This window comes from Schistocerca cancellata, chromosome 3 (assembly GCF_023864275.1).
Source record: "Schistocerca cancellata isolate TAMUIC-IGC-003103 chromosome 3, iqSchCanc2.1, whole genome shotgun sequence".
NCBI lineage: Eukaryota > Metazoa > Arthropoda > Insecta > Orthoptera > Acrididae > Schistocerca > Schistocerca cancellata.
In genome coordinates this window covers 689,814,001-689,828,659 of record NC_064628.1, presented here as the reverse complement: position 1 = coordinate 689,828,659, position 14,659 = coordinate 689,814,001, and the positions used below count along the sequence as shown (strand labels likewise).

General features: G+C 40.7%; 1 protein-coding gene across 1 annotated transcript in view; it reads left to right on the top strand.

Annotated features, from left to right (window-relative positions):
* Positions 1 to 14,659, top strand: part of LOC126175674 (regulator of telomere elongation helicase 1 homolog) — a 100,138-nt gene that overhangs the window by 45,225 nt on the left and 40,254 nt on the right. Inside the window, exon 10 of the mRNA XM_049922598.1 lies at positions 384 to 546. Within this exon, the coding sequence (XP_049778555.1) occupies positions 384 to 546 (163 nt within the window). The remainder of the gene's footprint in view (positions 1 to 383; positions 547 to 14,659) is intronic.

The window sequence follows — 14,659 nt, the reverse complement described above, 5'->3', positions numbered from 1 at the left end:
TGGGCAGCCAAATGTATAGAAGGGAGGAGGAAAGACTTAAATAAACCAGTGTATAAGAAAATTTTTGATTCCCATCGCTTTATGCCAGTTGTTCAGTGTTAAATTAAGTCCTATATTTGTAAAAGTTCATTTGTTTTTCTTTTTTTAAACCAAATGAGCTGCTTTCTGTACCCATCATTCTATGCCCATTCCAATCAATTTTCGTATTGCAAAGCATTTGTATTTGGTCTTTCTTTTTTCTTCCCTTTGTCTTTATAAGGACTACTCTCCTTGTCTGCAATCATTTCTGTAGCTTATGAAGGTCATAAACAGTAATTTGATATGTGTTAGTGTTTTAATACTATCTGGTGCAAATGTACTTAGTATCTTGGCTTGATTTATAGGAATGATCCGCAGTACATAACATCTCTTGGACGAACAATTCTTAATCTCAGCCGTATTATTCCTGGTGGGCTTCTGGTCTTTTTTCCTTCATATCCAGTGCTGAAGAAATGTCAGGAAGAATGGCAGCTGTCAGGAATATGGTCGCAGATATGTGTGTCAAAGGTAAACTACTGTGCTTCTCAGTGCACTGTGTGTTTAACATTCATGACTGTAGACTTGCTCTTAAACTTTCATGACTATAGACTTGCTCTTAGCATTTGTTTGGAATCGATAAACAAAAGAAACCATTTGTCAGTGTTAGACTTAAATTGTGAGCTTCCAGAGAAGTCCATAATGAAAGGTATGCAGACAAACTGTTTTGTTTTATCTAATTTTTCTCTTTGTGAGACAAACGTTAATTTTTGAGCGTTTCTAGCTACTCGTGAAACAGTGCAGATTGTTAATAAGTGTTCATCTGTTGGTATAATTGTTTTGATTCTCGTCGTGCTTTAACTAAACTACTACAGTGTATGTTATCTGATGCTTGTTCATGTTAAATGAAGATAGCAAGGAACATTTTCAAAGAAAAGAGAAAAAAAAAAAAACATATTATCTTCACAACAATAACATCTGAAAGTGTAAGACAGTAACTTCGTATGGTTATGGTATAATATGTCAAAGACTTTTCAAAAAATTAAAGACAAGCAGTCTAGTTTAGTTTTGTGAGGGACTAACTAACTAACAAGGAAACATCCCCATCGCACCCCCATCAGATTTAGTTATAAGTTGGCACAATGGATAGGCCTTGAAAAACTGAACACAGATCAATCAAGAAAACAGGAAGAAGTTGTGTGGAACTATGAAAAAATAAGCAAAATATACAAACTGGGTCGTCCATGCGTAAGATAGGCAATATTAAGGGCAATCTGAGGCGAGGAGCGCCGTGGTCCCGTGGTTAGCGTGAGCAGTTGCGGAACGAGAGGTCCTTGGTTCAAATCTGCCCTCCACTGAAAATTTTGCTTTCTATATTTTCGCAAAGTTATGATCTGTCCGTTCGTTCATTGACGTCTCTGTTCACTGTAATAAGTTTAGTGTCTATGTTTTGCGACCGCACCGAAAAACCGTGCGATTAGTAGACGAAAGGACGTGCCTCTCCAATGGGAACCAAAAACATTTGATCGCAAGGTCATAGGTCAACCGATTCCTCCACAGGAAAACACGTCTGATATTTTGTATATGACACTGGTGACGGCATGTGCGTCACATGACAGGAATATGTTGTCGACCCACCTAACTAGTACACTTGGCGAATGGGTGAAAAGTTTCTTCTACCTTGTCCGATTTAGGTTTTCTTGTGGATGTAATAATCACTCCAAAAAAAGTGATGAAAACATAAGAGTTTTTCACAGAAACTCAAAATAAAAAGTTAAAATTTTCGGTCGAGGGAAGATTTGAACCAAGGACCTCTCGTTCCGCAGCTGTTCACGCTAATCACGGGACCACGGAGCTCCTCGCCTCAGATTGCCCTTAATATTGCCTATCTTACGCATGGACGACCCAGTTTGTATATTTTGCTTATTTTTTCATAGTTCCACACAACTTCTTCCTGTTTTCTCGATTGATCTGTGTTCAGTTTTTCAAGGCCTATCCGTTGTGCCAACTTATAATTAAATCTGAGGGGGGTGCGATGGGGATGTTCCCTTGTAAGTAGGGAAGATCCTGATGTGGAGTGGTTGCTTCATCTGTAGGTTGAAATTTGTCATCATGTTTGATTGCCAGCCAACAATGTGGAGTATTGCTTTTAGACCACATATCAAGAACATGATGAGAGTATATCTCATATACTGAGCTTTTTTTACCCACTGTTAAAGTCTGATAGATAGTGTCTCATTCGCTGACTACAAACCAAGCCATTGAAACTATTGATTGGCACAGTGAGAACCCTCTTCAACCATTATGTGAATTCAAAATGTATTTCCTTCAGTAGAGCCCTTGCTAAGCATATTTCATATCTGATATTCAAGAATTCACTGACCTACCGATTTGCACTGGAACCCATTTTGAAATCATAAACAGTTATTATGACACTGAAGTACTGCTTTTTCAAACAATTGACTGACAGCAACAGATTATTGTGTTGAACACCATAGCAAGGGACATCCACTGTGTCTAATAGGTACAGGTTGTTTATATGTGAAACAGGACACATTTTTAGATACCAAGCTGCGCCCATTAGCCGTGCGTCGTCATCTGCTACAGTGCACTGCAAAAGAGCAGCACTGTGAACTTCCTATGAAGTTGTGTGTGTCCAAGTTAAAACACAAAGCATGGATGGTAGTTAAAAGATGTACACAAACAAATGGTTGAAACTATGAAGAGACATATACCCCAGTAATATGCCACAATTCATTAATAAATCTGTTTGGTTTAACTACTAAATATGACCTAGACATAGATCATGTAGACATTGTTACAGCATTCCTACAGTTCAATTCGAAAGATTGCATTTATGTCAAAATCCCAGAGATTGACTTTGATACTTGATATGTTAAGGAAAAATGGATCCTGAGGCTTACGAACGCAGTTTATGAATCAAAACAAGGTAATAATAAGTGGCATATTCAGTCAAGTGGAGCACCTTTGAACTTGAACTTGCATTTATCAGAAGAATGAAATAAATAACATACTAATTGTTATAATTTATGTTGATATTTTTATTTTCAGCAATAAGCAACAAGAGAGGGATAGCTTCAAAAAGAAACCTGAAGAACAATTTGTAGTGAAGGGGCTAGAAGAGTGTCAAATTGCTTGGGCATAAGAATCACAAGAGATCATTATGTATTGATCAGGTTCATTATGTAGAAAAAATGCTTAATAAACACAACACAAAGGATTGCACTCCAGTGTTGACACCTGTAGACAATAAGGGAGTACTCACACATGATAGGAGGTCTAAGATAGATGGAGAGAGAACAGCCATGGTAAAAGTTCCCTACAGAAAAGCTGTTTGATGTATGCATATGCAATCTCAGCTGTAAGTTGATTCAGCAGTGGTCCAGATATAGTTCATTGCCAGGCAGCTAAAAGAATTTTGAGATACTTGAAAGGGACTGAGAACTTGAATCTGCAGTTCTCTAAGAAAGAGAACTACAGTGTCTCTGCGTTCAGTGATGCAGGCTGGGCAGGAGACATAGCGGACAGGAGGGCAGTGCCTGGTTTTCTGTTTAAATCGCAAGGAACTGTAATTTCCTAGAGCAGGAAGAGATGGCCGACGGTAGCTCTTATCAATTTCTGAAGCTGAATACTGGCCCCGCCATTGACTTGTCAAGAGACACTCTGGCTACAAAGGTTTTAAAAAAATGCCGAAATAAACAGTATTGTGTCAATAAACATGCAGTGGAAGGAAAAACATATACAATATCAGATACCATTTTATTAGAGAGAAAATAGATGCAGCTCGAGTTATAGTACAACAAATCCTGATGGAACAGATGCTTATTTTGACTGAGTCATTCTCAAGAGTACATCATCAAATGATTAAGAAATGTGGAATAGTATGAAGTTTTTATGGGCCTTGATTCTAGCAGGAGTGTTGTAAATGAGAATCTGTGCCTCTGCTGATAAATATGTTCTTTGCTGTCAGTTCTCTGAAAGTTTTTATCTGTGTTTTTTCGGTACATGTTTTCTGTGTTTTTTGTGTCTGCATTAATGTAATAAAATGTTTCTTGTGTATTACTTCAAACCATGAGCATTTTACTGAAAATTAAAGTAAAAACAATAAAAACAAAACACAATTTAGTACAAAATAAAACTCAGAACTAATGAATAGTTATTTTTCTCAACATATAGCAGAGATGCTGCGTTGCAGACAGGCACAACTGTCGAAAATGTGTGTGTGTGTGGGGGGGGGGGGGGGGGGAGGGGGGGGGGGGTTGAGCAGCAACTATCCTTTTCATAATATTGTTGCAATCCATCCTGGATTTTCCATTGTTTGAATAGTTGTGTTTATCACCCGCCAAATATTCTGATTGTACCACTTAAGGTACAATGTGCTTAACTGACAGGGTATAGTTTGTATCACATTTGTGCATATTATTTTACTGACAGGCTGAAAACATTCAGATAAAAATTAAGACATTCTATATTTACATTTATTTTAGTATTTTTTTACATTGGCTGGCAATGTGAAGAAACATTGTGAATTTAAAGTACAGTGCTACTGGAAGCTTCTAGAAACCAATGCCATTCCTCATTTTCAGTTCCTTGGAGAATAATGGCAAATCATCAAATAGTTTTGAAATGTCATAACAACTGTTTCTGGTTAGTCTTGTTGTTAGTCAGTATATGTTCTGGCTTTGTTCAAACTGAGACAGGATGCAATTTTGATATTTTAGAACATAACTTACCAAACGAAAGCGTTGGTATGTTGATTGAGACACCAACAAACACAAACACACACACAAAATTCAAGCTTTCGCAACCCACGGTTGCTTCATCAGGAAAGAGGGAAGGAGAGGGAAAGACGAAAGGATGTGGGTTTTAAGGGAGAGGGTAAGGAGTCATTCCAATCCCGGGAGCGGAAAGATTTACCTTTGGGGGGAAAAAAGGACAGGTATACACTCGCGCACACACAAACATATCCATCCGCACATATACAGACATAAGCAGACATATGTAAAGGCAAAGAGTTTGGGCCTGGTGGGTAATGGGAAGAGAGGATATATTGAAGGGCAAGTTCCCATCTCCGGAGTTCTGATAGGTTGGTGTTAGTGGGAAGTATCCAGATAACCCGGACGATGTAACACTGTGCCAAGATGTGGTGGCCGTGCACCAAGGCATGTTTAGCCACAGGGTGATCGTCATTACCAACAAACACTGTCTGCCTGTGTCCATTCATGCGAATGGACAGTTTCTTGCTGGTCATTCCCACATAGAAAGCTTCACAGTGTAGGCAGATCAGTTGGTAAATCACGTGGGTGCTTTCACATGTGGCTCTGCCTTTGATCGTCTACACCTTCCGGGTTACAGGACTGGAGTAGGTGGTGGTGGGACAGATTTTACATCGGGGGCGGTTGCAAGGGTAGGAGCCAGAGGGTAGGGAAGGTGGTTTGGGGATTTCATAGGGATGAACCAAGAGGTTACGAAGGTTAGGTGGATGGCGGAAAGACACTCTTGCTGGAGTGGGGAGGATTTAATGAAAGATGGATCTCATTTCAGGGCAGGATTCGAGGAAGTCGTATCCCTGCTGGAGAGCCACATTCAGAGTCTGATCCAGTCCCGGAAAGTATCCTGTCACAAGTGGGGCACTTTCGGGGTTCTTTTGTGGGAGGTTCTGGGTTTGAGGAAATGGGGAAGTGGCTCTGCTTATTTGCTTCTGTACTATGTCAGGAGGGTAGTTGCGGGATGAGAAAGCTGTTTTCAGGTTGTTGGTGTAATGGTTCAGGGATTCAAGACTGGAGCAGATTCGTTTGCCACGAAGACCTAGGCTGTAGGGAAGGGACCGTTTGATATGGAATGGGCGGCAGCTGTCATAATGGAGGTACTGTTGCTTGTTGGTGGGTTTGATGTGGACGGATGTGTGAAGCTGGCCATTGGACAGATGGAGGTCACCGTCAAGGAAAGTGGCATGAGATTTGGAGTAGGACCAGGTGAATCTGATGGAACCAATGGAGCTGAGGTTGGAAAGGAAATTCTGGAGTCCTTCTTCACTGTGAGTCCAGATCATGAAGATGTCATCAATAAATCTGTACCAAACTTCGGTGAGGGGGGGGGGGGGGTGTAACAGATTGGGTAAGGATTCCAAGTGTACGAGAAAGTGGTTGTGTCTTTGATGGAGGATGGGAGACTGCATGTTATGGGTTGAAGGTGTTGATCTATGTAGGCAGAGATACGTTCTGTGGGGGCTTGGTAACCAGCTACAATGGGGCGGCCGGGATGATTGTGTTTGTGAATTTTAGGAAGTAGGTAGAAGGTAGGGGTGCGGGGTGTCGGTGGGGTCAGGAGGTTGATGGAGTCAGGTGAAAGGTTTTGTAGGGGGCCTAAGGTTCTGAGGATTCCTTGAAGCTCCGCCTGGACATCAGGAATGGGATTACCTTGGCAAACTTTGTATGTAGTGTTGTCTGAAAGCTGACACAGTCCCTCAGCCACATACTCCCGACGATCAAGTACCACGGTCGTGGAACCCTTGTCCACCGGAAGAATGACGATGGATCGGTCAGCCTTCAGATCATGGATAGCCTGGGCTTCAGCTGTGGTGATGTTGGGAGTAGGATTAAGGTTTTTCAAGAAGGATTGAGAGGCAAGGCTGGGAGTGAGAAATTCCTGGAAGGTTTGGAGAGGGTGATTTTGAGGAAGAGGAGGTGGGTGACAGAGGACGGAACTGTTCCAGGCAGGGTTGAATTTGGATAGTGTCTTGGGGAGTTGGATCATTAGGAGTAGGATTAGGATCATTTTTCTTCGTGGCAAAGTGATATTTCCAGCAGAGAGTACGAGTGTAGGACAGTAAATCTTTGACGAGGGCTGTTTGGTTGAATCTGGGAGTGGGGCTGAAGGTGAGGCCTTTGGATAGGCCAGAGGTTTTGGATTGGGAGATAGGTTTGGAGGAAAGGTTAACTACTGAATTAGGGTGTTGTGGCTCCAGATTGTGTTGATTAGAATTTTGAGGTTTTGGGGGGAGTGGAGCTGGAAGTGGGAGATTGAGTAGATGGGAGAGACTGGGTCTGTGTACAGTGAGAGGAGGTTGAGGTTTGCTGGAACGGTTGTGGAGGGTGAGTGAGTTGGTCCTGTAACCCGGAAGGTGTAGACAATCAAAGGCAGAGCCACGTGTGAAAGCACCCACGTGATTTACCAACTGATCTACCTACACTGTGAAGCTTTCTATGTGGGAATGACCAGCAAGAAACTGTCCATTCGCATGAATGGACACAGGCAGACAGTGTTTGTTGGTAATGAGGATCACCCTGTGGCTAAACATGCCTTGGTGCACGGCCACGAGATCTTGGCACAGTGTTACATCGTCCGGGTTATCTGGATACTTCCCACTAACACCAACCTATCAGAACACTGGAGATAGGAACTTGCCCTTCAATATATCCTCTCTTCCCGTTACCCACCAGGCCTCAACCTCTGCTAATTTCAAGTTGCCGCCGCTCATACCTCACCTGTCATTCAACAACATCTTTGCCTCTGTACTTCCGCCTCGACTGACATCTCTGCCCAAACTCTTTGCCTTTACGTATGTCTGCTTATGCCTGTATATTTGCAGATGGATATGTTTGTGTGTGTGAGTGTGTACCTGTCCTTTTTTACCCCTAAGGTAAGTCTTTCTGCTCCCGGGATTGGAATGACTCCTTACCCTCTCCCTTAAAACCCACATCCTTTCGTCTCTCCCTCTCCTTCCCTCTTTCGTGATGAAGCAACCGTGGGTTGCGAAAGCTTGAATTTTGTGTGTGTGTTTGTGTTTGTTTCTCTATCAACATACCAACGCTTTCGTTTGGTAAGTTACATCATATTTGTTTTTAGATATATTTTTCCCACATGGAATGTTTCCCTTTATTTTTATATATATTTGGAGGGGGGTGGAGGAGGAGGATGGGGGGGGGGGGGGGTGTGTTGCTACTGCCTACTTGCTGGGTGTGCCATAGCCATTAAGACTAGTTGGTTTCTTCCATATTGAAAATGTGTAGTGAAAGATTTATTCTGACATTCTTGGTGGTGGTAGGAATATTGCTGCTTGTGAGACCTTAATTTTTCCTGGCGAATTGAATGTTCAAATAACTTTTGGGTTTGCTGCCAGGTGACGTTGTCGAACACCGCCGATATTTTGACAGGAGCACACCCTGCCATTCTCAAGGCACAAATGCAAGGAGGAAGAAATGTGCAAGGAAATTTAATACCTCAGTTCACAGAGGAGAAACGAGGAAGATACCACACTCAGAACAAGTGTCAACACAAACGAAGATAACCAACATCAGAATTATCGATAGTTACTATTAATCAACAGGTGAGGTAGCACTAATTCTGTCCCTCTGTTTTTTGATGAGAGACAGAGCCGGATTCCAAGCAGCATTTAAACAAAATCCACCATCTCTGTTAATAAGGTTGCTTGATAGTTTGATTTCAACAGCTTCCTTAATAACACTATCTCAATAGCTGGACGTGCAAGCCAGAATCTCCGTGTTGTTGTATTCCATAGGATGACCGGTGTTAAGGCAATGTTCTGCAATAGCGGATTTGCTCGGCTGTTGTAAGCGTGTGTGACGCTTATGTTCAATACACCGGTCTTCCACAGTCCCGATTGTCTGCCCAATATATGACATGCCACAACTGCAAGGAATACGATAGATCCCTGCCTTATGCAAACCAAGATCATATTTTACGGACGCCAACAGGGCCTTAATCAAGAGTCTTAATTCTTACTGTGCTGTACCACCTAGATTATATGGCCTCCCTAAGGTCCATAAAGAGGCTGTCCCCTTGAGGCCGATTGTTTCTAATATTGGTGCTATGACATATCATGTAGCTAAGCATCTTGCTAGTTTGTTGAGCCCACTAGTAGGTAGGTGTGACCACCACATTACGAACTCTGCAGATTTCTTACGTCGATTGCAGAATTGCGTTTGAATGACTCTGATATTTTAGTCAGTTTTGATTTGGTTTCTTTTTTCACTTGCTTTCCTGTGTCTGATTCATTGCAGCTAATTGAGGTTAAGTTTAGGTCGAGTTAATAAATTTGTTTAGACATGTGCTGACTTCCACTTAGTTTTTATTCAATGGTCAGTATTACGAACAGACTGATGGATTTGCAATGGGAAGCCCATTGTCACCTATTCTGGCCAATTTGTTTATGGAGGACTTTGAGGAACGTGCATTGGAGTCAGCAACCTTTAAACCTGCGTTTTTTTTTTTTTTTCAGATATGTAGACAATACTTTTGTTGTTTGGCCTCATGGTAGTGAGAATTTAAACCAGGTTTTTGGAGCACCTGAATTCAATCTACCCGAATATCCAGTTCACTATGGAGGTGGAAAGGAATGGATGCCTTCCTTTCCTTGATGTGTTGGTCAAAAGGAAGACTGATAGTACGTTGGGACATTCTGTTTATAGGAAGCCTACCCACACTGACTTGTATCTGCGAGCTGATAGTTGTCACCATCCAGCTCAGCGTGAAGGAGTACTTCACACCTTGGTTCACAGGGCCCACGTTATCTCAGACCCTGAAAGTTTGGCAGCTGAGCTACCACATCATAAAGCCACGTTTCGTCAGAATGGTTATAGTGAGAGGCAGATCAAACGTATGTTGGGCTATCAGCCTTCTGTACAACGAGTGAGTGACGATATCAACGAAGTGGCACCTAAGTCTACGGCCTTTTTGCCTTACGCAGGAAGCATTTCCAACAGGATTGGCCGTATTTTGTGGAAATATGATGTGAAATGTGTTTTTCGACCATCTTCTAAGATTAAGGCCCTGTTGGCGTCCGTAAAAGATGATCTTGGTTTGCGTAAGGCTGGGGTCTATCTTATTCCTTGCAGTTGTGGCATGTCATATATTGGGCAGACAATCAGGACTGTGGAAGACTGGTGTATTGAACATAAGCGTCACACATGCTTACAACAGCCGAGCAAATCCGCTATTGCAGAACATTGCCTTAACACCGGTCATCCTATAGAATACAACAACACGGAGATTCTGGCTTGCACGTCCAGCTATTGGAATAGTGTTATTAAGGAAGCTGTTGAAATCAGACTATAAAGCAACCTTATTAACAGAGATGGTGGATTTTGTTTAAATGCTGCTTGGAATCCGGCTCTGTCTCTCATCAAAAAACAGAGGGACAGAATTAGTGCTACCTCACCTGTTGATTAATAGTAACTATCGATAATTCTGATGTTGGTTATCTTTGTTTGTGTTGACACTTGTTCTGTGTGTGGTATCTTCCTTGTTTCTCCTCTGTGAACCGAGGTATTAAATTTCCTTGCACATTTCTTCTTCCTTGCATTCGTGCCTTCAGAATGGCAGGGTGTGCTCCTGTCAAAATATCGGCGGTATTCGACGATGTCACCCGGCAGCAAACCTGTAAGTTATTTGAACATCTTGCTGGTTAGTTGTAACTACCATATCAGGAATGAAATTGATATACATGTAAATAATTAAAACTTTGGTCCTATGTTGTGTTGAGTAATTTCTTGAGATTCACTGTTGACTCGTTAAGGATGTAAAAATTTTTATCTTCTAGCAAATAATACACCAAAGCTATTAGTGAGCAAAAAAATAAGAAATTTTTATCTTCAGTGTATGAAGTACCTGGCGTTTGAAGAAAATAGGGTAGTAAGAAGAAAAAAAGTGTGTTTGTACTAAAAGAAAAAAAAATCATTTATGATGGGTCCTTAAGAAAGCTTTTCAAGTGGGAGTGAAAAAACTTAAATAAAAGAAGGCAACAGCAAAGTTTGATCTGGTACAAAGTCTACAAAATGTTGTTGAAGAGTAGTTGGTTGAAAATAAAGTGGCTGAAATGATGAGATATGGGGCAAGACAGAGCATTAGTCAAACCAAATATGTGCTGCAGAATTGAGTTCCATTTGCTACCTCCTGAGTTCTGAAATGCTGATTAGGTGATAGTCAAGATTGCTCATATGTTGAAACCAGCAGACTGATAACGAAGGAACTGAAATATGTACATTGCACTTTATCTCGAGAACAACATTATTTATGTTTATTTGTGACCATTGTCTGTAGTCATTGTGTGAAGGCAGATGCTCTGATTGTTATCTGCAAATTGGTTTTATTTATGTTGAAATCTGGTGCACTAAGCACACCTGCCACTTGGTGGCACATGGTAACCATTATTGAGGAACTGAATTACCCAGTTCTGTGCACTGTCAAGTCTCATACACTCAGTGTAACAGTACATAAAGTGTTGTGTCTCTGGATAAAGTGCACACATTGTCATTGTGTGCAGCATCCATTTTTCAGTAGCCTAATAGTGTCCCTGGACACTGCTAAGAAGTAAACGTCTTTAGAATAATAATTGTTGGGATAAAGAGGACATTTGTCAGTTTCATCTTCTGAAATGCTGAACCTTTCCCCTCCCTCCCCTTCATCGTACATTTCCAGAGCCTTGCATTATGGAGCTGTTAATACAGAACTGACATAAACCTCACTTTCACATGTTGTCCCTACCCACAATACGTGGACAATATGCAGAGTGAAGAGGTAAGGTCCCAAGCCCCAAAACATCCACATCTCACTCTCACCTATGTCTGCATCTCTCTTCTGCAAATGACTGAAGTTCATGGCAGAGCGTGTGTCCTATTGTACCAGTTATTGGAACTTTTCTCTTTCCATTCACACATGAAGCAAAGGAAGAATGTTTAAATGCCTCTGTGCATGCTGTATTTATTGTAATCTCATGTTCACAATCCCAACAGGAGGAATACATAAAGGGGCTGTAGTATACTGCCAGTCATTATTTAAAGCCAATTCTTGAAACTTTGTAAATGTGCTTTCTCAAGATAGTTTGTGTGTATCTTCAGAGTCTGTCAGTTCAGTTTCTGCAGCACCTCTGTGACACTCTCCCATGGGTCAAACAAAGCTGTGACTATTTGTGCTGTCTTTCTGTGTATATATTAGGTATCCCCTGTTAGTGTTATTTGGTACAGGTCCCACACACTTGAGCGGTACTATAGGATAGATCATACAAGTGATTTGTAAGCTATCTAATTTGTAGACTGAATGCATTTCCCTAGTATTCTACCAATAAACTGAAGTCTACCACCAGATTTACCCACATCTGAGCCTATGCAATTGTTCCATTTCGTATTTCTGCATAGTGTTCCACCCAGATATTTGTATGAGTTGACCGATTCCAACTTTGACTCATTGATATTGTAGTCATAGTGTACTACGTATTTTTCATTTTGTGAAGTTTGCAATTTTACATTTTTGAACATTCGTAGCAAGTTGCCAAACTTTGCACCACTTTGAAATCTTATCAAGATGTGGCTGATTGTTCGTGCAGCTTCTTTTAGACACGCATCATCATTCAACTTGGCTATTACAAGCATATTGAATTGCTATAACAGCAGTCATATTCTTCCCTGCTTATTTTTATGATGCTTCTGCTGTGCACACTCACAGTTGTTATGCATTCCATAGTCTTACTGAAAAAGTGAGCTGAAGGGTACTTAAGACACTGGCCTTAAATTTAGGACGACTGTTATTCAGTTCCCATCTGTTCAAGCCAATATAAATGTTCTGTGGTCTTGCTATACTGCTCAGGACAAATGCTGATATAACAGTCAGAGCTTGTGTTCCAACTAACCTTGCTGTCAAAGGGCTGTTGAATTCTAATCTTCTTACCTTATTGCTATTAGGCATGCTTTTAGCTTTTTAATGCACTGTTTTCTTGCTTTTCTGTTCTAGAAAAATAGGATTTAATTTATTATTATTATTATTATAAATTATTATTTACAACAGAACATACATTTTTGGGTACTTCCAGTTTTACATTTGGTTTGGGCACTCTCTCCATGATTGTTTTAGCTTGTCCTGAGTCCAAGTTTTGATTGTTTTGCAGGGAGGAGTCAGTATCGGTATCTTAAGCATTCTGAGAGAACTGTCTTGTAACTGTCTTATCCAGGGCAATAATTCCTCTGTTTCCATCTGCAGTCTCAAATTGTATTATTTGAAATAGTAGTGTTTCATTCAGATGCTGAGACACATTTCTTCCCAAATCCAACTGTAGCATTATAACATACTGCTTGTATTTGTCTCAGACATCCTCCTTCCTTGTGTGTCACATACTGTCTGTTGATGTTAGCCCTGGGGTGTACAGCACCAAACATGTTAAGCAGTTTTTGTTTCTTATAGTCTGCAGATAAAATATTTTGATGGGTCCAGTTTTCCATACTGAAACTTTATGTAATTACAGGACCTGTCAGTGACCTTTAGTCGTAATTTTATTTGTGGAGTTGAATTCAGTTTTTAATTTCAATTTTGTGCCCCATAATATTATTGAAGAATTCTTTTCTTTACTGCTGCTTCATTTGATTTGTTATTCATTTAATAATTTCATAATTAATCATCAACTAGTCACATGAAAGAAATGTAATTTCTTAACCGATTTTTGGCACTTGGTACCCTTCTCCAGAAGATTATACCTGTCACATTATGTGAAAGTGTCAAGTAAGTCTTAGCAGATTCTAACTTTCTAATACTAGTATCTTCACCCAAATGAATTTCCTTTGACTTAACAAGTTTTCCTCTAAACACACTTAATTTCAGTAGCAAGCAGCATGCAGATGTCATCACTAAATGTTTTACCAATACTTAGCATTTTGTTTAGAATTTTATCATTTCTTGTAAATAGTTTAAAACCATCCATGTAAAAAGGTGACTAATTAAGTCGTCACAAAGCTTAATAATTGAAATAGAATCTATTTAGTTAGAGGAATCAGACAAATGCAACATAAGAGATGAGACAAAGAATCCCCATGAAATATTCTCTTTTCTTACCCATATAATTCATGAATGAAAACCTTGTTGTCCATTATTTATGGATTGTCTAGTATTCCATTATTTCATGCTATACTTACAGAATTATAAAAATTTTGGGTGAACTCCTGTAGTTCAAGCCAGTTCAGGATCCAGTCATTAGGTACACTATAATATGCCTTTATGTAATCTATACACACCACACTTAAGTTTTGCCTGTGATGGTTGACATACTTTAGTATTATTGTATTGAAGAACTTCTATTATTATTATTATTATTATTACTATTACTATTAGCTGAGTACTTGATGTTGTTGGGTATGTATTTATTCTAATCTTCTTTTAGAACATTTCCTCCTACTCCTTTCTCTCTCCATCTCCTCCTGCCCCTCCATCTGTCCATTTCCTCCTCCCCCCACTTTCTAACCATCTGCCCCTCCCCCTCTCTGTCCATCTGCTCCTTCCTTCTCTTTCCCTGTCCATCTGTTCCATCCCCCTCTGTCCATATCCTCCTCCTCCCTCTTTCTGACCATCTGCCATTTCCCCTTCTCTGTCCATCTACTTCTCGCTGCTCTTTCTTTAAACCTGCTCCTTGCCCCCCCCCCCCCCCCCCAATCTCTGTCCGTCTGTTCCTCCTCCCTTTTTCTGTACATCCACTCCTCCTCTCCCTCTGTCCATCTCTTCCTCTTCCATATCTCTGTTCATTTCCTCCTTGTCCTTCTCTCCATCCATTTCCTCCTCTTCCTTCTCTGTTATTTCCTGCCCCCCCCCCCTCGCGGTCCTTATCTTTGTCCCCCTCCCCTAT